The sequence below is a fragment of the Lynx canadensis genome, chromosome D4 (assembly GCF_007474595.2).
Source record: "Lynx canadensis isolate LIC74 chromosome D4, mLynCan4.pri.v2, whole genome shotgun sequence".
Taxonomy (NCBI): domain Eukaryota; kingdom Metazoa; phylum Chordata; class Mammalia; order Carnivora; family Felidae; genus Lynx; species Lynx canadensis.
This window is the reverse complement of record NC_044315.2, coordinates 89,735,150-89,762,526: the sequence shown is the minus strand read 5'-3', so window position 1 is coordinate 89,762,526 and position 27,377 is coordinate 89,735,150. Positions and strand designations below refer to the sequence as shown.

Sequence of the window (27,377 nt, the reverse complement as noted above, 5' to 3'; positions counted from 1 at the left end):
GAAGTCAGTATTACCCTTCTCTTTTGCATTACAGAATTAAAAAACAAGAATTAGGGGGGCCTGGGAGGCTCATCTGTTGAGAGCCCACTTCGGCTCAGGTCATGACCTCACAGTCTGTGAGTTCAAGTCCTGCGTCGGGCTCTGTGCTGATAACTCATAGCCTGGAGCCTGCTTCGGATCCTGTCTCTCTCTCTCTTTCTCTCTCTCTCTCTCCCTCCCCCACTTGTGATTTGTTTCTCTCTCTCTCTCAAAAATAAAATAAACATAAAAAATTAAAAAAATAAAAAACAAGAATTATGGTAAAATATGCATAACATAAAATTTATATTTAACCATTTTAAGTGTCCAGTTCTGCAGCATTAAGCGCATTCATGCTGTTGAGAAACGATCACCACTCTCCACGGAGCTTTTTTCATCTTCCGGAACTGAAACTCTCTGTTGATTGAACACTAACTCTTCATTCTCCCCTTCCTCCAGACCCTGGCACCCACTATTCTACTCCCTGTCTATGAATTTGCCTGTTCTAGATATCTCATCATACAATACTTATCTTTTTCTGACTGCTTATTTCACTTATCATAATGTCTTCAAGGTTCACCAGGTTGTCAGAATATCCTTTCTTTTTAAGGCTGAATAAATATTCCCTTGTACGTACATATCACATGTTGTTCATGAACTTATCCCACGAGTTCCCTTGGGTTGCTTCAGCCTTTCGGCGATTGTGAATAATGCTGCTATGAACTTGAGGGCACAAATATCTGTTCCGGTCCCCACTTTGCCTTCTCTTGAGTATATAACCAGAAATTTGAGTATATAACCAGTGAAATTGCTGGATCATTATTTTACCCTTAGTTAATAGGTGTCTGGTGGGATGATACTTGGAGGCTGTGCAAATATCCAGGTTTAGCATTCCTGGATTCCTACCTGAATCAATTATTATTCTAATGGTTGCTAAATGGTACTTTCCCCCATCCTTTCTTCTACTTCTATCAGTTGGTATTCTACTGTAGAGAAGAAATTTCCGTTCCCCCTCATTTATTTAAGAATATGGACTCATTTTACCCAGTGGGTCATGATCCTTCACTCCGTGCACACTATTGCTCTGAGCAATTCTTTTCCCTGTGATTCCCACGGGCGCAAGATTGGGTAAACGCGGGAACCTTCTGTATTTCCTTGTCACCATTAAGAAAGCCGAGGCTGCAGCCTGACTTCCACACATCTAGGCGCTCTCTTTCTTGCCCACTCATCTGTTCACTTGAACGGAAACCCTCTTTCCGACAACGTAAGCCTGCCCTGACCACCTGGGCAGCCTCGCCCCGCGAGAACTACATTTCCCAGAGGCCTTCGAGGGTCGGCGTCATCAGCGAGCGCGGCCTTTCGCTCACGAAGCCGGCTTTGGAGAGCCCGCTGCGGCGGCGGCAACATGGCGGACGTGCTAAGTGTCGGAGTGAACCTGGAGGCCTTTGCTCAGGCCATCAGTGCCATCCAGGCGTTGCGTTCCAGCGTGAGCAGGGTGTTCGACTGCCTGAAGGATGGCATGCGGAACAAGGAGACGCTGGAGGGCCGGGAGAAGGCCTTCATTGCGCACTTCCAGGACAACTTGCATTCGGTCAACCGGGACCTCAAGTAGGTACCGGCTGAAGGGGCCGGCGTCGGGGACCCCGCCCGGTGTCCACCCTGTCCCGACCCCGCGCGAGTCTTTCTAACCTGGGGCTGCTCTCAGTTTCTTGCTCCCTTGCTGTCTTTCCCTCCCCTCCAAGCCCATGCCTGTTCCTCAGGGACACCTCGTCCCCCACCCCCGCTTTCTCGTCTCTCTTCTCTTGGCCTCCTATCCCTGGCTGCCTCCCGCCGCCCTGGACCTCCCGTGTGGTCGTTCGGTTCCTGACGAGGAGACGCGCTCTTCCCACGAACTTCCACTTCTCACCTCCGCTTCGCAGGTTTCTCACCTGTAGGCCCTCTGTGCCCCACCGTGTCTGATCGAGTACTGCCAAACGGGACCAGCTCAGCGCTGCCCCAAACCCAAGTGCGCTCGGTCTGATTAGCACCAGTGCCTCGCCCCTGAACCTGGAAGCCATCAGGTCCACTCTAGTCCACCTCCAAACACGATAAAACAGGCCTTGATCTGTACCTTTCCCGCGCCCCCGCCCCCTCCCAAACCACCTGATCAGGACTTCCTTCCCACTCTGCTCCTGGTCAGTTTCTTCCTGTGGAGAGACCTGACCTCAGCCTACACCAGCTCAGTCACCTATGTTTAACTCCCCTCCCCCCGTATTAATTCGTCGCCCTGTAGGGTTAAGGATTGTATGTTTCTTTCTCTTTCTTACAAGTCACTTTCTTCTATTTTCTAAGTGTTGTGGAAGAGTTGAGCGAAAGGGTGATTGTGAAAAGCCCAGCACACAGTAGGAACCCTTTAAATGGTTAGGTCCTGAACTTCTCCTCCCTTCCTTAAGAGAGTGACCCTTCTCAGAGACTTACAGGACTTTTGCTTCTCAGAACTGACCTTAGCAGGGAAAGGCATTTGGTAAGATAGTCATCCTACAATTTCTGGAATGGCTGGATCCCTCCCCCCCCCCCCCCAACTTGGTTTCCTTAGTAACCAGCTGGAAGGAGGAGGTAGAATGGAGGAGGAGGTGGTGACCAAATGATGGGTGCCTCTTTTGATTTTTTTTTTCCCCTTAAGTAGTTGCCATTCTTTTTTGGTGGGAAGCCAGGAAATCACACACCCCTCCTCAACTCCCACATCCACTTGCTGTCTCTGGCGCAGTGCCAATTAATAGTTCCCCTGCTTGAGGGGTTGCACTGGCTGTTCTTCTTCTTCTTTTTTTTTTTTTTAAATTTTTAATGTTTATTTTTGAAGGAGAGACAGAGTGTGAGCGGGGGAGGGGTAGAGAGAGAGGGAGACACGGAATCGGAAGCAGGCTCCAGGCTCTGAGCCATCAGCACAGAGCCCGATGCGGGGCTCGAACTGACAAACTGTGAGATCATGACCCGAGCTGAGGTCGACGCTTCACCGACTGAGCCACCCAGGTGCCCCCTGGCTGTTCTTATGTCTCTTGCGTTTCCTCTCTGATCTGCTTCCTTTGGTAACGTTCGGCATCTTATAACCCTTCACCGTTCTAGAAAGTTCAAGAACATTTGCGTTCTGTCGCCTTTTAAAGTCTTTACACGGTGGTGCCAAGAAGGTGGCTGAACATTCCAAAATGAGTGTGGCATGAGAAGCTGTTCCTAGAGAGTCTTTTGTTGAACAGTTTGAGACTGGCCTCACAGAATGTGCTCCTGGAATGTGCTTTCGCTGTTGGCTCACTTTCCCAGGCTTCTCTCGAGTTTTCCTGCTAGACCGAAGTGTTTGACACAGCCCCCTCGGTGGTGTCTTCCCGTTCCATTTGTTTATTTTATCTCTTCTTTGTTTTGTTAAGTTTCACCATCTGTGAAGTACCACGTACTAGTCTCTTCCTACGTGAATGATAAATAATTACCATTTATTCAGGTACTCGAATGATCTGTAGCTCGGTTTTAATATAAGACAAGCTCCCAGTTAGGGGTTTTCTTAATTGTCCCTGATGTTAACCTTTCACAGTATTTCCTCTTAAGAGACTTCTTAAATTTTTTTTTTTTTTTTTTTTTTTTTTTTTACCAATGTGGTTGGCTAAGAATTGGAGTTTCAGTGGAGTCAGGTTTATTTACTTTATCTCTTTCTTTTCCAGTGAGCTGGAGCGTCTGAGCAATTTGGTAGGCAAGCCATCTGAGAACCATCCTCTCCATAACAGTGGGCTCTTAAGCCTGGATCCTGTGCAGGACAAAACTCCTCTCTACAGCCAACTCCTTCAAGCATATAAATGGTCAAACAAGGTAAGGGAGACATGTCAGAAAGGGAGCTGATAGAGAAAAAGCTGAGTTTTCTTACATTTCAGAAATGCAGAAGGTGAAGGCAAGTCTTTCTTTTTTCTTTTTTTTTGGGGGGGGGGTTTGTTTGTTCTTGATTCAGCCTGGGGTTACAGATTTGGAATTTCTCTATGAGCTATTTCATAGTCCTCTGAATCTTTGAGGATTCATCATGGTGCTTAGGTAATTACTTTTTTAAGAAGGTTTAAGTCAGGTATATTTAACCTGGAGACCTGGTGTGGGGAGCAGCTTTTGTGAACTCCTTGAAATCATATGCAAGATGTTGTGTTGTGTGTATGTTTTTTTTTTTCCCCCCCTCTGGGGAAGACTTCCTAGCTTGCATCAGATTTGGAAGCATCCATGATCCCTAGAAGGTTAAGGACTGGTGGTCTGAATGTTCAGCCACTGACGCTGTTTATGTTGCTTGTACTGTCTTCCCCTGTGGTCACTGGAAGAACATCACAAGAGTAGTGTTTGTCAGACTATTCTCTACTCTTTAATTACTGTAGACTGCACTCGAAGGAGCTTGTTCTTTTTTTTTATTAAAAATTTTTTTTTAATGTTTATTTATTTGTTTTTGAGAGAGAGAGAGAGAGACAGAGCATGAGTGGGGGAGGCATAGAGAGAGAAGGAGACACAGAATCCAAAGCAGGCTCTGAGCTGTCAGGACAGAGCCTGACACGGGGCTCAAACTCACAAACTGTGAGATCATGACCTGAGCTGAAGTCAGATGCTCAACGACTGAGTCACCCAGGCGCCCCTGAGGGAGATTGTTCTGAACACGCTCCATGGAACTTGCTCCTCAAGGCCTCCGTCAGCAGGCAGGTCTGTGGCCTAGACCCTGGGACAGCTGTGAAGGGAAGACTAAACTAGAGTCTAAAAATAACGACAACAATTAGGCTCGTAAGCCTGGCAACAGTCTGTTTACTGACAAGTTCCTTTTGTTTGGGTGCTTCGGGTTGTTGTGTATTTTTTTCCCTTGCTGATAAAGAATTAGAATATGTGTTTGGAATCAGCTTTCTTCATTACACTGTGCAACTGCTCTGGAAACGGTGGTTCTCACAGTTATTGATAGGGAGCTGCTCTCGCCCCCTCCAGTTATCCATCATCTTTTCCCTCTTTTCTGTGGTCCTTTCCCCCCCTCTGTCTTGGATGCAGATGAGCACTGATGGTTTATCCGGCGAGCAAAATTTTTTCTTTGAGTTTCTCAACAGTATTTAATACACTTCGGTTTGAGGTAGAACTCTAGCAGCTAAGTCAGATTCAGGGAGAAGTGATTTGTGCTGGGGGGCATTAAAGAGAACTTGCACCTCTGACACGAACCCTTAGCCCGCAGGGGTTGCCCCCCAAACTCTGGGCTGCCATGGATAGAAACCCAGTTGGGTCTTGAGGATCCGGGCACCCAGTTGGTATGGGGACTGTCCCTCTCCTGTTGTCTCTAGGCCTGCTTTCCTGTGTTGGCCTGACGCCTGTGAGGGTGGACAAGACGGCCTGGCAGTTGTAGATTTGCCTGGTTCTTATAGCAGGTGATCTCCTGCTGTCACACCAGACCCTGAAAAGGGATTTGAGCCCTGCTTGGTAGGTGGCTCCTATCTAAACAGGCCGTGAGTCCAGGAGCGAGATTCTCTGATTGGCTGTTACAGATCACCTGAAGCACAGGAAGTGGGGCTCCTTGGAGTTGGAGAGGCAGTTCCCAAAAGGAGGGGGTGCAGGGCAAATAAAAATTATTTCATTGCCGTAGCCAGGCGCGAGCCTGTTCCAGCCCCACGCAGACAACACTGCCCTATCTGGCTGTCCTGTTTGAGGCTCTTTGTTTTCCCAGGGGCACTGTAGGTCACCCTTCCATGAGTTTACCCCGGGATTGGGTGGGGTCTGATCAGTAGGCGTATGTGTGACTTATTTCTGGTTGGACTCCTGGTAGAAAGTCTTGCTTTTTGGTGTTTGGACACGGAAGCTGTGTTGGTGTATCACGTGGGTAATGTTTTTGGAATAGGCTAGAGCTATGGAGACTTTTCGGTGGCAGGAAAACTTAGGCTGCTCACAAAACCATGAGTGACCGGGACTCCAGGGGAAGTGACTGGTTTCTAATCGAGGCGATGGCACTTAACTTTTGAATGAAGGCAGTGTGCTTGTTCGCCGAATTTAATAGTGTATTGAAATAAACGTCCCTGCTCCCGACCCTTCCCCTTGCTCCAAGCTGGAGAAGAGGTTGTATTAAGGAAAATAACTATGAGGTATATGGAACTTCTTGTCCTGGAGATGCTACAGATGAAAATAGATGGTAAATCCCACACAAGCCGTGTGAGAGATGGAGAGGTTTTTAGTTCTGTTCTGGGCCTGGTGAGCCTTCGTAGTAGAGTTCTTTCATCAGCTCCCTAGTGCCCCAGCGGAGGGGCGGTTTGGGGCTGCTCGTACCATTGATCAGTCGAAACAGAGTATGAGTGAGAGATGTGTAGTTTAACCCTTATTTTAAAGCTGAGCACCTTGAGGCCCACTGAACTGACCTGCTCATGGCCTCACAGCTAGACGAGAATTTGCGTTTCCTGACTGAGGTCAGCGTTCTTTTCCTCCAGACTTGATGCCTTAATCCATTTTGGCATAAGGTTTCCGACTACAGAAAACATTTTTCCCCTTCAGCGTTCGCCCTAGGAGCAGTTCATACGTTATCTTTCATTCGTGAATCTGTACGCATTTTGCCAATTTATAATGGTTTGTTGAGAGATGGAGTTGACAGACACGTGGTCTGCGGGGGCCCCCAAACTATTGCTCTCGTCCCGGGCAGACATCACTAATCACCCTCTGCATTCCTTCCTGCTGAGGTCATGCAGGGGCTCACAGCTCTGTTCTGGGACTCAGGGGCCCCTGCCAATTATTCCAAGGTGGGCTGCAGGGAAAACAGGTTTCTTACTTCCATCGTGATAGATAATGTCCCATTTGACTACGACTTATTTATACCTTACCTTACTCTAGAAAGGATTTAAGGTAGATTGCAAGAACACACGAAGCCTTGAAAGAGAGAAACAACGGTAAGGATGCCTTGTGTACATTTCTTTAATAAACTCAGGAAGCAGCCCCAAGAAATAAGCCAGTATTCTAATTTCCAGCTGGGGATACGGAGGCAGCAAGCAATCACGTGTGTTTATTTTGCCCCTCCTACAAACGAAAAGAGCCTTTTCATTGCTGAAGACTTCCTCATTCATCATTTTACCCTCAAAGAGTTTAAACCAGGAAGCGCATTAATATGTTAAGTGAAGTTTGGGGTGACTTGCCAATGTCAGCTTTGCGCGCTGTTGGCTGAGAATTGAAGGAAGTGTGGGAAGGGCTTTAATACCACCGGTTATGTGACGAACTTTCTGTTGTATGTGCTGTTGGCCATAGAAAGGTCGCGTTCATGCTTAATGACTAATGATTTTCTTTAGGGGATTTTGTAATTTTCGTAAAGTCAGTTGGAATATTAATTACATGGTAGTTGGCATAATTGTTAGGATAACACATTTAAAAATTAATCTAATCTAATGAAATGATGGCAAATTGCTGTGAGCAGCACTTTCTCCGTGCTGAACTGGGGACAGACTTCAGCTTTTAACTATCATGCACCTATAGATGATTGTTCTGTAGAGGGATGACAGGCTCTCTTGAGGAGGGCACAAAATAATTGGCCTCCACGCTGTCCTTGCCGTAAGGTGGTCCACGTGGACGTTCTGTGGCCGATCATGCTCAGATGTGCTGCGGGTTATACCAGGCTTCTTCCGGAGACCCCTCCCCGGAGGTTTCCAGCCTCCTGTCACCAGGCTGTTCTTTCTGACTCTGACTTTTTTCGTTTGTTTGTGGCAGAGGCTGCTTGTGCATTGGCCTGAAACGCTGGCTAAGGTCACAGCCTTTCCCAGGTGACAGCAGAAGCAGAGAAGACCCTGAAGGGTCACTTTTGGTGTGTGTGTGGGGGGGGGGGGGCGGGGTTGGGAAATGGGCGCCAAGGAAGGTGCTGCTGCTGCCTTCGAGGTTTCCACCTGCTTCATTTCTCATTTTTATTAGAGTAAGAGCTGCTTTCTATTCCGAGAACATTCCGCTGGCAAGTCTGAAGGCTTTTCCTCCATCCTGCCTCCCTGACCATTCCTACCAGCATTCAGTTAAATTAAATGGCTTGAAGCTGCTGTTACGTCTGCCTCGCTCAGATCCATCCTTGAAGGTGTTCCTCATGTGTCCTCATCTTGGAGCTAACGGGGGTGGGGTTGTTTTAGATTGAGCCTCTTCCACGTCCCTGAGGAGGCGCCGCGTCTGTCCTGTTCCCTGCTGGGCGTCCCCAGCACCTAGCAAGGCGCCTGGCACACAGCAAGCATTCCGTTAAAATTCACTGAATGAATGAAAGAAAAAATAAAAGCCTCTTCTCTTGAATTTTTAATTTACAACCCCTTTTGCGGTTTGCTTGCTCGTGTTTTTTGATGAAGTACGATAAGGACATTGCCATTTTTGGCCATTACTGAGCAATCCAGATGCGCTACGTGGAGATGAGAGGCATTTCTGAGATCCTGTGATGGAGGCCAGGGCTGGCTTCCAGAAGGGTAATTTGGAAGGACAGCCTGAGGTCAGTTGGGGAACTGATGGTAAGCTCCTTGAGGGCTGAGGTTAGCAGTTTTATCCACGACGCTTGTCGCCCATGTGTCCTTTCTGAGAGGGCCGGGTCGACAGCAGGTGCTTCGGAGGGGATGGGGCTTGATAGCAGTCTTCTGGAGTCGACCGAGTCAGGCTAATTTGAGCTACAGCGCCTGATGTCAGGTGCTGTGTGGCAGCTGTCATTTTGGCAGTGGTGTGAAAACTGGGAAGAGAGTTCCATCAGTCTCTTGGGGGTTATCTGTCTCTGTGTATCGTCAGTACCCGATTTCTGCTCCTAGCATTTGCCTTAGCACCAGGCCCACCCCTGAGAGAGGAATTAGTTCTTCTCTCTGATACGTGCTTGGGGACCACAGACTCATTAAGCACACAGTGCCCCCCAAACCTCGATTCGTCATCGTGACTTCGGACCAGGCGCGGTTGGGGATCGGCCGTGTCGTGAGCACAGGTGCCATTCTTAGGGGCGTCCTCTCACCAGCATGTGGCCTGCACAGCCCCTGCTCACTCAGAACGGGCTTGCTGCCACGGCGGGGGTGGCTCCTGGAGCGGCTGCCCTGGTGAGCCTCGAACCCTACACCCTTCTCCTCCCTCCCCAAGCCTTGATGCCGTGGAAGCCATTCTGAAAAGAACAGAGAGTAACGTAACCAGAAAAAGACAACAGAACAAAACCAGTCCCCTGGGATTTCTAGATACCGTTGGCGTCAGAAGCAGAGGAGAAGATAGCCAGAAATGTCAGGCCTTCCCTGTAAGTTCTGGAGTTAGGTTGCCTGTGTTCTGATCCGGTTCTGCGCCTTGAACAAGTGAGGAAGAAACTCTTGTAAAGCATCAGTGTCCTCCTCTGTAAAATGGGGACAATGCTAGTGTTTGAATCACGGTGTTGTAGGAAAGATTAAGTGAAGTCATGCACGTAGAGTGCCTTAGGAGACTCACATTCGGTCGGTGTTCTAGAAGTGGTAGTTATGTGTGTAGTTAGTTATGGAGTGACAGTATCGCTCAGCAGTTAAGAGCATGGGCTCCAGAACTGGGCTGCCGTGGTTCACCTCCTAGTCCTGCTGTCTGACAGCTGTGAGGCCCACCTCTCTGGGCCTCAGTTTTCTTTTTTTTTTTTTTTTTTTTTTTTTTTTTTTTTATTTTTATTTTTTTTAAATTTTTTTTTTCAATGTTTATTTATTTTTGGGACAGAGAGAGACAGAGCATGAACGGGGGAGGGGCAGAGAGAGAGGGAGACACAGAATCGGAAACAGGCTCCAGGCTCCGAGCCATCAGCCCGGAGCCTGACGCGGGGCTCGAACTCACGGACCGTGAGATCGTGACCTGGCTGAAGTCGGACGCTTAACCGACTGCGCCACCCAGGCGCCCCTGGGCCTCAGTTTTCTATTCGGTAAAATGGGGATGATAATTGCACCTACCTCAGAAAGGTATTCTGAGGCTGAACGGGGTCATACAGGTGAAGCATTGAGCTCGCACAGAGTTGCTACTCTCTGGGGGCTGGGCTGCTGTTATCTTCACAAACAACGATGAGGGACAGACTCCTGGGCCACACGGGGCTCTCCTTCAGTAATTTCTGCTCTATCGCACAGCTCCCCAAACTTGATTTTGGTATATTCTTCTGGAATTCTACCCATCAGAGAGTGTTTTAGGTAGTCAACACCTTTTTGCTCTGGGGAAGCCTGAGCGTAGATATTAGTAGTTCACACGTTAACGTGAACTAGTGGGAGGGAGATCTTTCCTCCTAAGACCTGGAGGTTGGACGGGGGGATTGAGAGTTTGGCAAGAAGGGTTGCTAATCTCTTGGTGTGGAGCCCTGGGTTTTGGACAGGGTAGGATGGCATGTGGGAGTTGAGGGGCAGTAAAGGCAGGGTGAGGGTCCCGGGAAGAGACCTCAAGCGGGGAGGAGGGACTGCAGAGAAGGGGTTGAGAAGGGCTGTGTCTCGCTCAGGGCAGCCCATTTGTCCAAAGTGAGGAGGAACCTGCTCACTGGGCGCTCGGGAAGGCCTCTCTCCCAGAGCTCGGCATTCAGATTGGTCTATAGTGCTCTTACCTGGTGGGAACACTGCTGTGGCCTAGTCGGGGATTTCTTCTTTTCTTTCTTTTTTTAAAATTTATTTATTTTGAGAGAGAGAGTCAGCGAGAGAGAGAGAGAGGGAGAGAGAGGATCTTAAGCAGGCTCCATGTTGTCAGTGCAGAGCCCGATGCAGGGCTAGAACTCAAGAACCATGAGATCCTGACCTGAGCCAAAATCAAGAGTCATCGGATACTTAACTGACTGAGCCACCCAGGCGCCTCTAGTCTGGGATTTCTTGCGTCGTTTCTTTAGGAAAATGCTTGCACACAAAGGCCGGTATAAAAATACACATTTGGATGCTATCCACTTTGTAAATTGGGTGTTTGTTACCGCAGGGCTCTGGGGTCGGACTCTCTTGGCTTTGAATCCCCAGCCCTCTCTGTCAGCTTTCTGATTTGGGGCCAGTGACATAAGCTGGCTCTGTCGTAGCCTCCTCATCAAAGTGGTTTACAACGGCCTCCGTGTCAGGGCTGTGGTGAAGACTGATGGGCTTACCTCTGTGCCCCCCGGTGCCCAGAGCAGCGCGTGTGGTGGGTGTGCATTGGCGTTAGCTCATCCTACTCTTGTTGGTATTTCTGGTGAAGCGTGAGGAGGGCAGCATGCAGTTGTGACAACACGTGACAGAGCTTTTGCGAGACCGGCACTGAGTTTGGGCTGTCGCCTGGCTAGCCGCGTGCCCCGCTGTGTGACCGTGTCCCGGAAGCTGTACCCCTCTGGGTGCTGGCTTCCTTCCTGCTGGATTGAAGACTTGTGTCGGACGATCTCTCCGGTCCCTTTTGGCTCTAACTTGGGAAGAGTCGTGGAGTTATGTATGCGTTTCTGTGGTTATGCAAACAAAAGCGGGGGGGGGGGGGCGCTGGAAGAGGGTAGCTCTTGTCCGGTAACCTTTCTTAAGCGTAGCGATTGTGTATGCATCTCAGAATATGCCAGAACAGAGCAGCAGCCTAGAGGACTTCAGTGGAAAATTACCTTCCAGAGGTTCTCTAGACAGCAGTAGCCTCTTGTAACACACTGAGTGTAAATGTTAATGAAAATCCAGTGATGCCCCTCTAATTCTAAATGGTTTCTGTCCCAAGGCTTTGGCCCAATTCCACATCTTTATGTTCTACTGACTAGTGGTTTCTGAAAATCGCCATTTATTGTTGCCTGGAATCAGATTTGTGCCTCTCTCGTTTTTTTTTTTTCTTTTTTTTTTTTTTTCCTCTAAAGGAACAGGAACTCTCTCTAGAAGCTGCCCCGGGTGGCTGCAGAGGCTGCTAGACGTGTGTCACGCCTGCCCCCAGGAGTCAGTCTGTCTATCCGTAGGGGACTCATCTTGATTCCCTTCCTGGCTGTCTTGCATTAGCCTTTTCTGGGCTGATTAGGTTTGTGTGGTTTGTCCAAAGCCTTCTGGAGATTGTAACCAGAGCCTGAGAAGGGCATTTTGTCTTCTCTTCCAGGAATGTTTAGTAGAAAGGAAATCGTCCCGTATCATTTTTCTTCATGGTGAGTTGCACATTGACGGTGGGGGGAGGAAGCGTAGCATTACAAGCACAGAGAGAATCCGATGTTACGCCTCCCTGTTTTCTCGCCGGCCCTCCTTCGCGGCGGTGCGAGCTGCGGAAATGCCGCTGGGTGATGAGTGCTGTTTCCCCTTGTACGATCCTTCCCCGGGCCACCTCCAGACCCACGTATCAAAGTCCCTACCAGACGTCTGCACTCAGAGACCCAGAGGCCTGGGAGACTGGAGTCCGGAACTAAAATCCTACCCGCCACTCCCTGCCCCCCGGCCCCTGCTACGTGCTGCTCCTCGTGCTGGACACCAGCCAGGTGCCCGGCCCCTCACCCCTGCTGACCGAAATCGATGGGCTCCACCTCTTGAAAACCTTTTTTTACTCTTTCCTCCCTGTCTTGACTGTTACTGCCTGAGCCCGGGCCTCGATGATGGCCTGAGCCGATGCTATAGGCTTCCCACTGACTTCCTGCCCGTTCCTACCCCTTCTAATCTATTTTCCTCTCGACAGCTCCCCGGGGATCTTTATAACGTAGACATCTGATTGGTTGCTCCTCAGCGGTTTCTTCCATCTCTCTTAGGACCGAGGCCAGCTCCCCAGCTGGCATTTGGAGGCATTCTAGTCGTTGTGCTCAGGGGCCTGAGTCCAGAAGCAGACAGCCCTTTGGCCAGATTCCTTAGCCTCAGTTTCCTCATCTGCAAATGGCACGCAGAGCCCCGCCTCTTAGGGTAGCTGTGAGGGGTACGTGAATACCGCTCTGGCGTGTTGAGCACAGCGCCTGGAGTGTTACCATTTACCAACAACAGTGAGGACGAAGGACTTCAGCTCTGGCTCCCGTCCTCCCTCCCTTCCTTCCTTCTGGGAAAACAGGAACCCCAAGCGTTTCATTGTGGAAAATTTCAAATATACACAGAAGTAGTAAGTACAGTCTTTCTCTGTGGGGTGTGAGGACCGGCGTGCTTTAAAGCAACTCCCAGACGTGTCACTTCGTCGTTGGCAAACTTCACGGTTCAGCTTCCATGCCTCCCATTCTTCCTGCTCTTATCTTTGCTAGTTCTTGTCTACAGAAGTAGATCCGCACATCCACACGGGCCATGATCTTTTCATCTCAGGGCCTTTGCACGTGTTATTCTTCCTTCTCCGTTCCTCCCTTTGGAAAACTCTTCCTCATTTCCATCTCAGCTGAGCTCTTACCTCCTCTAGGAAGTCTTCTGAGATATACCCAAATTAGGTCCTGGTGTTTACACCTGTGGCTGCTTTTCTCCCACTCTGCCTGTTTGCGACCCCCCCCACAAGATTAAGCCTTGTCCTATACTAGGATTTGGACTTTGAGCCTCAGTCTGCTGGGCTGTAAAGTGGGCATGATGCCAGTCTCATAGTGTTGGTCCGAGTGTCTGATTAGGAAATGTGTATATCGTGTCTCGTTCAGAGTGGGATATATAGTGGCATTTAATAAATAGTAATTATTGCCAGTAGCTGTTTCTAAATGTGCCATAAAACAGTATATGAGTGGGTACATCGAAGCCTCTAAATCTCTTCCTCTTTTCCTTTTTAGATTATTTATGTATGTGTTTTCCCTTCTGAATTAGCTTCTGTTGTTTCCCCTTGACATTTTCAGACTCCTGTTGTGGGAGGGGGGTGGAAGTGAGTGGCAGAGGCTTTCCACTGACTTCTCTGGCCACCAGGCCCCATCTGAGGGATCTCCGGGCCGGGGCCGGGGGTGCCTGACGGGTGCACGTCCGTCTGGCCTTCGACTCTGGAGCGCTGCTGCCCGCATTCCCCTTTATTCGGGGTGCTTTTGCTGCAGTCACTTATTTGTTTTGGGAGGCTCCAGCTTGCAGCTTCCTGGGCTGGGGAGGCCTGGTTTCGGGCCATCTCTGGGCCAGGGCCTTGGCTCCGCCTTCTGCTCCTCCTTGCTGACTTGACAAAGCGGACAGAACTCGCTAATCCCCTCCCTTCCCCTGGGGACCATTTACTCATCCGGTCAGTTCTGGCAAGTCCTGGCAAGTCGGTAACTTTGGTCTCCCCCTCCCTTTACTGTACTGGCAAACATCACAGCCTCTGAATTGGAGGCTCTTTCTGAAATTTCTGGCTTCATTTGTGGCCGCTCTGCCAGCCGCACCCCCGTCCCACCATGAGGAGTCCAGAGCGGTGACGGCGCCTGCTGCTTGCCATCCCTATTCTGGAGCCCCTGGTCCCTTCTTGAGTGCGTGTTGTACCGCTTCCTCTTCCAGCCCGGTTAAAGTGTTGCTTCAGAGAAGCCTCTGGAATAATCAGGCCGAGCTGATCTTGTCTATTTTTGTGCCACGGCGTCTCAGCAGCTGTACCGATCACATCATGCCGTAGCCCCTTGCTGTCCAGGTCTGTCCCCTTTTCACCAAGGTTGGGACTGTGGCATCATCTTTGAACACCTGGCATCTGGCACTTAGTAGGCACTTAGTAATTGAGCTGTGCCCCCCTCCCCCTCCCATATTTCCAAACAAACTCTAGGGGCCGTGCCTCTTTCCACTAAGTGGTGGATCTCAAAGGGACCTCAGTGGTCCGGCAGGTCTTTGACCCTCGTTATATACAGGGAGACTTCTCCCAGGCTATACTGCCAGCCCTCTAATTGGGGCCCGCGGTACTTGGCAGCGTGGAAAATGAATGTCAGCTGAATGTCCGGAGCACCAGACAGGTTCCTTCTGCTGTTAAGGCCCACTAAAATACTACCTTTTATTTGTAGTTGTGAGGCCACCGACCCCCTGTCAGTGAGGCAGGCGCAGTGCTCAGTCCACTGAGGGCACCATCGGGGACAGGTGTGATTCAAGGACCCCTACAGTCTTTGTGCAGAGTAAGGCCTTGCAGGGCCCAATCTGGGTGTGGACGTGGCTCAGAGGAACTGCCCCGACTTGCATGCGTGAGACGGCCCCAGACCCCGGGCTTCTGAGAGGCAGGTCCCTCCCTCTGCTGTAAGCTTTGGATGTGGAAAGCGGAGCCTTTGTTGGGCAAGCCCCGAAGAGCAGGTGTCTGCCTTGGAGGCCCCTGCTGCCCTTGCCGGCACGGGGGGCGTGCGAGGATGGCCGTGAAAAGGTAGTGCCAGTCCCCACTTTGTTTTTTGTTTGTTTTTCTGTTTTAACAGGAAGTGTCCTCGTTTGGGTGCACGAGATGCCAATTGCTTTTCTCTTCTCGCCATTAGTGTGTGTCTACCTGTTTTAGGGTTGGGAGTTACATTGTGCCCTAGTCATTTTCAGTCGAAATAACAGTGGTTTCTCTATTATTTTTACCTTCGAGAGAGAGGGAGAGAGCGAGTGGGGGAGGGACAGAGAGAGAGGGAGACCGAGGATCCGAAGCGGCTCTGTGCTAACAGCGGAGAGGCCGACGTGGGGCTCGAACTCATGAACCGTGAGATCATGACCCAAGCTGAAGTCAGACGCTCACCTTGACTGAGCCACCCAGGCGCCCCGAGGCTTCCCTGATTATCGGTCCCTTGTCAGTCGTTCTCACCACTGAGCATTCCAGGCTCGGCTCTTTCCTGATGACTCTGTACATGGAAGATTTTGAAGGAGGTGGGGGGGAGTCTGCACATTTGGGGTGTGTGCATGCATTCACATGGGAAAAAATAGTTGCTCTTGTTATAAAATGCTCAGTCTTACTCATTTCCAGACTATGCTTTTAGGTAGTGCGTTTTTTGCTAGCAAGTATCGAATTGGCCCATTCAGTGCCTACTTAATGAGCACCTACTGTGTTTGAGGCACTGTTCTAGACCCCACAGACAAAACTGATACATTCCCGTCTCCCTGGAACTTAGACTCTATCCAGATGTCTAATTTGATCAGAGGAGTTACGTGCCCAAGGCACCTGGTAATAACGTTGGTCTTTTTCCCCCTCTTAATTAGCGGCCTTCCTATGTCCCAGTTCACCAGTCTTAACCATGGGAAAGTCTTAACACACTCATGGTGTGCTGGGTGACTTAACTGGCGGGTGCAGCTGGTCTCGAACAGTGTCTGAACATGGAGGAGCTTGTGTCTTGGAGTGTCGATGTCTTAAATATCATCCTGTTTTTATAGCTTGGCGCATTTTCATTCCGTCATATGCTTAATGCAAATGCAGATTTATTGCTAGTGATACCCGGTTTTCTGCTTTATTTGCCCTTGGCGTGTTACCCGCTTGCCCGCATCCCGCTCCAGCCTAATGCTGTGCTTGCTTTCAGGGGTCCTCGTTGATTTCAAGAGGACACTAAATGTGTTTCTTTTATTTGTGTCCAGAGGAGAAAAACAATCACTCAGTCCTCTTCAGGGTACTGACTTCCTTGCTGCTGCTGACCTCAGACCTGACCCGGTTGGTTTGTTTCTACGGTGAGAGAACTCTCTATGTTCTCTGTGGTGTGTGTTAGTGATTCTTAGGCACTGTATTTGCAGCTGGGTCCGTTTAAATTTCATTTAAATACCTGATGCCCTGAGGGACGATTTTGCCCCTGGGGGACATTGGCCTTATGCGCCGACTATAGCACCTCCCCCAGGGTCAGGCTGGGTCCTCTGAGTGCCCTGCGCCGTCTCCGATGCCCGACTGCCCGCCCGGTTGTGTGTCCAGTCGTTTCTTCATCTCAACCACTTAAAGCCACACTTTATAGTTCAGTATGCTTCCTGGAGTTGAATGCATTGATTCAGACTCCTGCATCATCCATGGTATTTGTGATGAGAATTAGAATCACCGGAGTTTCCAGACAGAGCGAATTCGCGACTTCTTCCTGGTGAGCAGAAAACGATCCAGTGGCCATTGAAGAGTTTTGTTTAATGATTCGGTGGCAGTGCGTCCTCCTGTTAAAATCACCGTAGCAGTCTCTGTATGGTACAGTTCCTCTCCATGCGTCTCTGTCTTCACCTGTAAAATGAGTTTGAGGACGCTCCTCTCCCTGTGTGGTGACTGCACAGGGCCGGCACGCAGTAGGCACTCAGTGGGTGTTTGTTCTCTCTTTTTTTTAAAGTTTTATTTGTTTATTTTGAGACGGAAAGAGAGGGTGTGAGCAGGGGAGGAGCGCACACACACACACACACACACACACACACACACACAGGGAGAGAGAGAGTCCCAAGCAGGCTCCATGCTGTCAGTGGGGAGCCCGATGTGGGGCTCAAACCCATGAACCGGGAGACCACGACCTGAGCTGAAATCAAGTCGGAGGCCCAACCAACCGAGCCACCCAGATGCCCCGTCAGTTTGCCTGTTGTCACTGCAGCTCCTGCCTCCTGTGCCCTCCACCCATAAACACGTGACTCGTGCCAGCAGAGACATGCCCGCTTAGCTAGGTTACCCCCAAGCTTGGCATGGAGGGCAACGATGCTAGCTCTGATTGCCTTTAAGATGTTAAACCGCAGAGGATTATGGAGGCCGATACTCTTGTATCCCTTGTTTTCCCCGTCTAAAATGGAGCAGTCCGTGTTAATTTTAATTACTTGGATGAGCTCAAACATTGAGATTTTAGTGCATCTTTGCAGTAGCTCAGATGGCATAGCCACATTATTCTGCTGGCAGTTCCTTGGGATTCTCGGCCAAAATGCTCTATTTGGGACCTCTGCTTATAAACCTGGGACGTGGTAATTTCCCAGCAAGATGTCTGGGGGGGAATGTTGCTTTTCCTGTTGAGACTTGCTGCAAATAGTGAAGCGTTGGGTGCCACAGTGCTGGGCATGTATTGTTTTTGAGGGAGGTCTTCAAAGCTTTTGGTTAGCAGAGGGTCTCTTGGGGGAATTGCTGTTTTCTGATGAGTCACAAAATGGGAAAGGCCTCTCGTAATTCTCCAGTTTGGTTTTGGTCCTGAAGGGACATTGACAGCCGCTGTAGCTGGCGTGGGCTGGAAGGCAGTTCCCCACGACCTGCCTGCCGCACCTCCTGTCCCCAGCTCCTGCTCTGTGGATGACAACAGGCCAGCCGCGCCGGAGGTGACGAGTCGAGAGCTGATGTCCGGTAGACAGCTGGAAATGTCAGACTCCGTGGTGGGTTAAGGAAAACCAAAGTGGAACCAGGCAGTATCCCTGGCCGTTGGTGATTTCACCCAGTCTGCACGCCAGCTGCAGCGAGCCCCCACGTGTCGGGCCCTGTGCTCACGCCGTGGTTTCTGGCGCTTGGCACCAGCATGGAGCCCCGTGCTTCTGTGCTTAGTGAGCTTTCGTTGCCAGTGGGAGCGTTCGTGCTCCCACCCTGCTTCGGGCTGTCTTCCACGGCCAGGTCAGTTGCAGGCTTCCTAACTGGCTTCCCAGTCTCACCACCTCCTGTCTTGCCCCATGCAAGTCAGAGAGACACGGTGCAGGTTTGATCACATAAGTCTCCTCCTTAAGATGTGTTGATGATTCCTATACTCAGGTTTAAGACAAACTCCATAATGTAGTTTGTAATGCTCTGACTGTGACCCCTGGGCCCTGGCACCTGGCCACCTTCTTGCTTGAGTAACCTGCTTGTCCTTTCCCCTTCACTAAGCCTGTTTGAATGGGCTCTGCTCCTTTCTTATTTCGTTCATACTTGCTCATTTTGTTTTGTTTTGTTTTATTGTATTGTGTTGTGTTTTTTAAAACCATGGTCTTTCATTTTTTTTTCAAGTTTATTCGTTTATTTTGAGAGAGAGAAAGTGAAAGTGTGAGTGGGGGAGGGGCAGAAACAGAGGGAGAGAGAGAGAATCCCAAGCAGACTCCTGATGTGGGGCTCAAACCCACCAGCCGTGAGATCGTGACCTGAACCAAAGTCAGATGCCTAACTGACTGAGCCACCCAGGTGCCCCATCTCATTTTAGTTTCCCACACCTTTAGAGTCACATACTTGGGAGATTCTTGAAGTCCGCAGCTTGCACCGCTGCCCACATCGTGTGTGGTTCCGTTGAGCTGTAAGTACTGATCGCCCTGACTGGGGCCAGGGATATATCCTGTTCATTGTATTTGCAGTGGCCGCAGGGCCCATTGGAGAGAAACCAAAGCAGGAAGACACTTCAGCTAAATAAGTAGCTTCATAATCTTGGAAGTCAGTATTGTAATTTAAAAATTTTTTTTTTTTTTCAACGTTTATTTATTTTTGGGACAGAGAGAGACAGAGCATGAACAGGGGAGGGGCAGAGAGAGAGGGAGACACAGAATCGGAAACAGGCTCCAGGCTCTGAGCCATCAGCCCAGAGCCTGACGCGGGGCTCGAACTCACGGACCGCGAGATCGTGACCTGGCTGAAGTCGGACGCTTAACCGACTGCGCCACCCAGGCGCCCCCAGTATTGTAATTTTAATAAAATGTGTTTCTGAGGGGAGGAGGTGGGGGCCTAGGTAGGATTTAAGGTCCCACTTTTCTTTAGGTTTGGGGTGAGATGACTTTTAACCACTGTATTTCCCGAGCGCACAGCTGCTGAGATGTCTTTATTCGGTTTGTGGATTCTACTCACAGCTTGACTTGCTGAAGGATAATGCAGATTAAGTTACTTTTTTTTCTTCTTAAACTAGTTTGGGGCTACAAACAGAAGGCAAATTATCTTGATTATTTTGAGGCAAATATGAAAAGGGCAAAGAAAGCATGCAGTGAAAGTTACAGAGGTCTCTTCTACTTAGCACTCACAACTCCAAAAGCATGGGAGCGTCCCTCCTCTCATCAGACTGGGAGAGGCAGCGTAGCGTGGCCTTAAAAGCATGAGCTCTGGGGCCAGATTATCTGGGTTCAAGTCCTGCCTCTTCCCTTTACTGCTTGTGACCTTGGGCGACTTACTCCTGTTTCCTGATTGGTAAAATTAGGTTGATAACAGTGTCTCCACCAGGGTTTGTGGTGAAGGTCAAAAGCCTAGTCTGTGTGAGGGTCAGAAGCATGGCTGGGTAGCTGTCCCAGACGCTCCCCATCGCCAAAGGTTGTCTCATAGCCCTGCATTTTTGTCTTAGTTCCCTGCGGAGGGAACTCACGCTCCTAAAAGTTCAGTGACCTGCCCCCGGCCACCAGGTGTAAGCACCTGAGAAGATTCATACATCATCTGATCCCCAGATCCCTTTACTCTGTAGTCTGCATCCACGAGGTAAAATCTTTCAAAGGGGCACATGCACCCCCATGTTTACAGCGGCACTATCGACAGTAGCCAAAGTATGGAAAGAGCCCAAATGTCCACGGATGCATGAATGGTTAAAGAAGATGTGCCATATGTATAGACAATGGAGTATTACTTGGCCATCAAAAAGAATGAAATCTTGCCATTTGCGACAATGTGGGTGGAACTAGAGGCTATTATGCGAAGTGAAATTAGTCAGAGAAAGACAAACGTCATATGACTTCACTCATATGAGGACTTTGAGGGACAACAGATGAACGTAAGGAAGGGAAGCAAAAATAATATAAAAACAGGGAGGGGGACAAAACAGAAGAGACTGTTAAATACAGAGAACAAACTGAGGGTGGCTGGAGGGGCTGTGGGAGGGGGATGGGCTAAATGGACAAGGGGCATCAAGGAAGACACTTGTTGGGAAGAGCACTGGGTGTTATATGTAGGGGGTGAATCACTGGATTCTACTCCTCAACTCATTTTTATACTATATGCTAATTTGGATGTAAATTAAAAATAAATAAATAAACAACAACAACCAAAAAGAAATTTCCAGAGGTTTGCTAACATCATTATGGATTCTATGTTCCTGAGCATTTATGTAAATTACAAAAGTCATTGTCAATCGTTTATTTTCAATACATAAATGGGCTGGCAAAAGAGAATCTCTTGTGTGAATCATAACTCCCTAATTTACCTCTATTGCGTTACAATTTCAGGCTAAAAAAAATTGTTTTTTTGGTGGCGGTGTCTCCAAATTCGAGTTGCTAAAGCATGGCTTAGCTCCACAGACCTTCGGGACCATAGACATGATCTTTGAACTTGGTTATCACAGTTCTCCACTCCTGCGGCTTCTGCTAATGCATGGCAGAGGTGACATGGAAGGAGTTTAAGCATTTGATTGGGGGGAGGGTTGGACTGTATTATATTCTGCGCCTGTTAGTTTTCTACTGTCTCCCACCCTGACTGGTGCTTGCCTATTGTTTGTGTTTGATAAAATACGTATTATAAAGAAGTCCCTTCACAAAAGGCAGGAGTTCTCAATCCAGGGTCTGTTGTGGTCAGGCCTCTGTTGGGTCCGTGACTCTATGTAGGGACATTTTCCAGGAGAATAGTCCTTAGCTTTCATTGGAATTCACTCATTGGTCTGTGGCCCCAACAGGTTTAAGAACTACCACCATGGAGGAAGAGTATTGTTTGTTCTTTTTTTAAACTTGTAAACAAAGCATTTTATTAATAAAATATTTATACCCTTCATACAGTACAACAAGTTTTGTAGTGATTTAGCGTGTTATATATTCTATAAAAGTTATTATAGAATACTCCGGCCAAAACAGTAGAGTTGTTTTTTAAAATTTTTTTAAACGTTTATTTATTTTTGAGAGACACAGAGAGATGGAGCGTGAGCGGGGGAGGGGCAGAGAGAGGGAGACACAGAATCCAAAGCAGGCTCTAGCCCTGAGCTGTCAGCACAGGGCCCGATGCGGGGTGCGAACTCATGAACTATGAGATCGTGACCTGAGCCGAAGTCGGAAACTTCACCAGCTGAGCCACCCAGGCTCTATACTATAGTATATATATATATATATATAGTATAAAATACTGTAGTTTTAAAGTATGCCAGATTAGCCTTCATTTGCAAAAACTGTCTCCTACATGCTAGTAGGAGTATATAAAGTATATATATAAGTATAAAAAGCAGAATCTTCCAACTAGAATCAGAGGGTCTGGGAGTATTGTTACTTTTTATACCACATCACCCTCCACTGTCCCTGACCTGGGCTGGGCAGATCCTCCCAAGGCTGGCCTTAGAGCCTTGAGGACCGGGGCCTGCAGGCACGTGTGTGAGTGAGGTGCCTTCCTTCTTTGTAGCTCTGGCTTACTGTGTGATCCGAGAACTTGCTTCCAAAGTTGTGGTTCAGCCCCCATCCCTTGTGGCCTCATTCATTCCTTGTCCCTCCCCTCCCATCCTTTATGTTCTTTCCTGAGGTGTCCTTCAGTGTTGCAGAAATGCTGGCCGACACAGGAGGAGGCTTGCATCAGTTAGTTGATGAAGGGGGACTATTATCTGGGGCTGCTTTGGGGTCACGGGGGACAAAGGTAAGACTTGTGGGTACCTTTCTCTGAAAGCACAGAGGAAAATGTCGTGAAGCTGTGTGCTTGAAGATTGAGCTTTGAAGCTGAGCAACATGGTGCGATTGGTGGAGAGGATAAAGGGCTTCCTACAGAAGCTCGGAGAGGGCGGCCCTCTTAATGAAGGATCCAGCAAACGGGACGATTGAACGGATTGTGCAGCGGTCCCGATAACACACACTGTTGCTGTGTGCTCCTTCCCCGGAGCGGTGGAAACGAAGGGCGCTTGTGAATCGGCCTGCATAGGGGCTGCTTTATGGCGTGCCCGTGTCATACCGGTGTCGGTGGAACCAGCAGCCGGGAAGCCCAAGGTGCTGCTGTACAACTTTTTTGTCAGTTCTTGTCACTTGTTCCTTTGGCCCATCTTCTTCCGCCTGTGTCTCTCTGCTGGTGGCCGTATGTGTGCACTTCTGCAGGATCGTGTGTCCCTGCCTCTCACCCTGCAGTCGGGACTCGCTCGTTCTGCCACCCGCCTCTACAGGTGGGATTGTATTTCTGCTACTCAGTTATGCTTTTTACAGAAGAAATGGAAACTGAATGATCGTTAATTCGTTAATATTTTTTCTGCCCCGAACCTCCCCTCCTTCACTGGCAGTGAGGTATCTAGACTGAATCCGGGCTCTGCAGTTTATTTACTGTGTGACCTTGGGCAGACCCCTTGGTCTCTCTCGAGCCTCAGTTTCCATATCTTTACATGGGGTTGATAATAGTTCTTACCTTCGTGGGTTACCAGCGTTAGGTAAAGAACTGGCTCAGAGCTTAATAAATGTAAGCTCTCAGGAGCTTTGCTAATGAAATTTATTAGTGAAGATTGACACTCACGTCCCGAGACTAACCTGACCTCCCGATAGCAATTCCAAGTAAGGAGGTGGGTAAGAGAGGGCATGAGTCCCAGTCACCTATCTTGGCAGACAGAGATCTTGAGCTGTGTTTTGGGCAAGGCATGTTAATGGCTGCTTCCTCCCTGGTCTTTGCTTTCCGAAACGAGGATTTATTTCCAGCCGTGATGTGTCAATGGCCGTGGGTGTTCAGGCTGTAATGGATCTTGTGTTTAAGGCTTCCGTTGTCACGGCTCAGCAGAGCCTTCCCTCTGCCCGCCCCTCAGATGGCTCCGTCTCCTCTGCCCCCATCACCTGCCAGCTCCGATTTGGGGGCTGTGACACGCAGCCTTGGAGCGGTTGGCGGGTTGGCCTTAGGAGAAGCTAGGCGCTGGAGCTTGCCAGCACAATTTGTAATTGATTAATTTATTTAATCTAACTATCTTGTATCAACCTGAGAGGATAATTATGCACAAATTACTGTTTAGACTTGAGGCTTGTCTCCCTTTAACTAAGCCCCACGCTGGTCTGTAGCTCTTGACCGGAGTCGTTCTGAGGGTGATTCTTTCTCCTCTTGTTCTCCCTGAGTTACCAGCCTCTGTCCGAAGTGAATACCCTCGTTCGAGTTAGAAGCTTTGAAGAAGGGCAGGGCGCTTGTTCGCATTCTGCGTCTCGCTTGTGGAGAACGGTTCTCTTTTATCTTTGCAAATGAGTCAATTCCGTTCTTCTCCGACGTAGTGAGGGTGTGTAGTCCACGGCTTCTCCGTTCTTTCAGGTACAGGGGGGCCTTCAGGGTGGGGTCGGACTGGGTTCGGTAGTTCTCAGGGGTGGGAAGGAGGTGTGGATGGCGAGGAGTGGCACGTTTGCCAAATCCCTTCTGTTGTATTGAATATAACACGCCATTGAGTGTAAGACGCGTCATCATCGCCTGTGCCACCGAGAAGGACAGAGCTAGAGATAAATTTTTAGACACCAGGATCATAAGATGCATCGTGATTTCAGAAAGTTTTGGAATAAGTGAAATGCGCTATGTTGGGAATGGGTGTGGTTACAAAAGCTTTTCCAAGCCCAAGTTGTAGAGATGTGGATTTGGAGGGCCCAGACATTTTTGTCACACGGCACCCTTCACGTGACCTTTCGATTACTGAAAATAGTATGCACTTTGCCTCTCTGTGCGTAGGGAGAGGGGACTGGAATCCCTATATGGCATCTGTCATATCACGCTTTTTCTGTATGGCTCTCAAATGTTCACGTTCAACGTTATTTTCACTCAGCCTAATATAAAGACTTCGCTTTTGTAATTGGTGGCCAATCTCATGTAATTCTTAATGTTAAGGAAGATAAGATTGGATGGGGCACCTGGGTGGCTCAGTTTGTTAAGCGTCTGGCTTTTCATTTCAGCTCAGGTCATGACCTCTCAGTTTGTGAGTTCGAGTCCTGCATCGGGCTCTGTGCTGACAGCGCAGAGCCTGCTTGGGATTCTGTCTCCCTCTCTCTCTGCCCCTCCCTCCCTCTCTCTCTCTCTCTCTCTCAAAAATAAATAAGCAAGAAGTTAAAAAGATAAGATTGGCACTTTTGAATTTTTTCCCCGTGAGCACAGAACATTCCATTGTTTATTGCACTCACTGGGGGCCACAGTGATGACTTTTCCATCGTCATCAGGAGGGGCTGAGCAAGCAGAGAGGGTGCGTTGTTGATTCTGGCATCTCGGAGAAAGATAAACTCGGTTTTCTGCCTTCAGGGGGCTTACTAGGATGAAATTCAGGGAGTCTTTTCACTTTGATGAGTAATGCTTGGGTCATCTGCTGAAAAATCCCAGGTATAGGCAGAGTTTTCTGGTTGCTAGCTGATTTTGTATCTGGAAATTGCAATTCTGGCCTCTCATTGGCTCCCATCTGTGCTCCTATTTATCCTAGAGTAAATGAAGTTTACTGAGTTTTACTAAGTTATTCCTGATTATTTCAGGCAGAAGGAGCCTGGCCATAGATGCAGGAGTACGTCTAAGCGCCGTACCAAGTGCGTGCAGCCCCCTGCGGCAACACTTTCAATAGTCCTGCTTAATGGAGTTGGCTGACGACCACCTCAGGTGATGCAGGCTTACTTTTGCCTTTGTCTAGTCTCCTTAGGTCGCCAGGAAAAGAGTCACTTGAGTTCATGTCAGCAAAAAAGGGGCATTTGTTGGGCGTTTTATGGAACCAGAGGGCAGGAAATAGAGCCAGGCCTTCCTAAGGGGCCGCCGCCAAAAACCAGAGAGCTGTCTGGACCCAGAACTTGGCACTCTAGGAGCCGCGGTCGGGACAAGGGTCCCTGCTTCTTCGTGCGTCTCCTCCATCAGGCTCTCCTGTGCAGGCAGGCACAGACAGGTGTGCTTGGTGGAGCAGGACAGCCTCATGGCCTCTGACATTACCTGACCCCAGTTTAGGTGAACGGTGTGGGCCGGGTGAGGAGCCTCTCAGTTCCGCTCTCCAGAAGGGAATCTGGAGCCCTCTGTCTGTTCTGGTCTGATGAGCGTGTCCCCGGAGATGGGGCGGGCCGCCTCCGGACGGAGGGTCATGCGGAGCCGGTCTGGACGCCTCGATCGGCAAGGCCACCCTCAGTCGCCACGCCTGTGCCTTCCTGTGTTCCACTCCGAACGTTGCAAAGCGGCTCTTCCGAAGTGGCACTTCCCTGCTTGGAAGTTGGGGACGCCTTCCCCTAGCCGTGCCCGCGTCACGTATCTGGAAATTGGTCCAGATCGGTCACCGCCTGACCGTCGCCAGGGCGGCTGCCGCGGGAGCGTGAGTTTTATTCCTCGTCTTCCCCGTCCTGACAGCTCCACGAGGGGTCCGTTCAGAGGGAGGCAGGGTCGCCTGAGTCCCTCGCAGGAACAGGGGGGTGCAGGAGGACTAACAAGGAGCCGCAGACACTGCCAGCGTTTGTCCTGCGCGACGAAGGGTCCGTGATGAAGGCCCGGAGTAAACAACGCGCCGTAGTTGCGGTGCTGGGAACGGAGGCAGGTGCTCTGGCAGCCCACGCGGGACAGTAAAATTGCAGACTTGGGCGCCCAGGCGTGTGACCTGATGGTTAGGCACCTCGGGCTCTGTCTGAGGCCCGGTCACCCTGTGCCTCCCCTGCTTCCTTCCTACGTGCCCTGGGGCAAATGGCTCAACCCCTCCGTGCTTCCTCCTCTGCAAAATGGGCCTCACCATGGCGGCTGCCTCACTGGGTTGTGGTTCGGCCTCGGCGAATTGCTACACCTGCAGCATTTAGAATGATGTCTGGCGCATAATGAGGGCTCCGTGAATAGCCACTTGCCTTCGTGTTATTAATCATTCCAGTTGTGCCGTGGTGGGCGGAGTTCAGACTGACGTGAGACGTTTACTCTCTCTGTGGATTTAATGGTCCTGGCTGCTCTTGGCTCCCGTGAATGGGTGGGTGATGGGGGGGGGGGTCCTCTGTGCACTGACATTAGTCCAAACGCTTTACCCTTCCTAATGTTGTCTTGGAGGCAGCTTGTCAGTGCTACGAGCGAGCGTAGGGCATCTTAATAGCAGATTTCATTTGTGGTTTGGAGTATGAGTTGACCCACATCTAAATCCTTCTTGATTTAACCGTCTTTGCTGTCCTGTTTGATCTTGTAAATATTAATTTCATCTGGTTGTATGTGTGGTTTTCAATGGTCCCGAGGTTAATTACTGTATTTTGTTTATAAAGTACTCATAGAAGGCTAGGCATATGGTAGAGACCTTACAAAAGCTCAGTCCCAGTTGTGGCCTAGAGACTTGTAATAAGACTTGATGAGCATTAGTAAGAAAATGATTTCTAGTCCTTATAGATTTGGCTTATCTGGCCGGAGTCTCCTGTCTCAAGAAATAGTTGAGTCGTAACTATTCTGTGCGTTTTCTGTCTGTTGATGGAAGTGAGGAATCCCAGTATTGTCTCCTGAGAATGCTCACGGGGAGCCCCAGCCTTGTCATATAGGAAATGTTTCTTGAGGGCCTGCCGTGTGCAAAGCTGTGTGTTTGACTCTGCGGGCGGTGCAGGGGGGGTGGGTAGGGGAAGCTAGAGAAGACAGGGCCCTGGCTTCCCAATGCTTCCAGCACAGTAAGAGGTGAGGCAGGACAGGGACGCCTGGGTGGCTCAGTCGGTGAAGCGTCCGACTTCAGCCCAGGTCATGATCCCGCGCTTCGTGGGTTCGAGCCCCACATTGGGCTCTGTGCTGACAGCTCGGAGCCTGGAGCCTGCTTTGGATTCTGTGTCCCTCTCCTGCTTGCAGTCTGTCTCCCAAAAATAAATAAATATTAAAAAAAAAAAAAAAGAGGTGAGGCAGGACAGATCCATGTGGCACAGAGCAGAAGGTCACAATAC

The 27,377-nt window shown here is 49.5% G+C and overlaps 1 protein-coding gene across 2 annotated transcripts in view; it reads left to right on the top strand.

Annotated features, from left to right (window-relative positions):
* The first annotated feature begins 1,384 nt into the window (after window positions 1–1,384).
* Window positions 1,385–27,377, top strand: part of MED27 (mediator complex subunit 27) — a 201,718-nt gene continuing 175,725 nt past the window's right edge. For both annotated transcript variants that reach the window (XM_030292950.1, XM_030292949.1), the window contains exons 1-2: window positions 1,385–1,626; window positions 3,705–3,849. In XM_030292950.1, coding sequence (XP_030148810.1) covers window positions 1,424–1,626; window positions 3,705–3,849 — 348 coding nt within the window. In that variant the 5' untranslated portion in view covers window positions 1,385–1,423. The remainder of the gene's footprint in view (window positions 1,627–3,704; window positions 3,850–27,377) is intronic.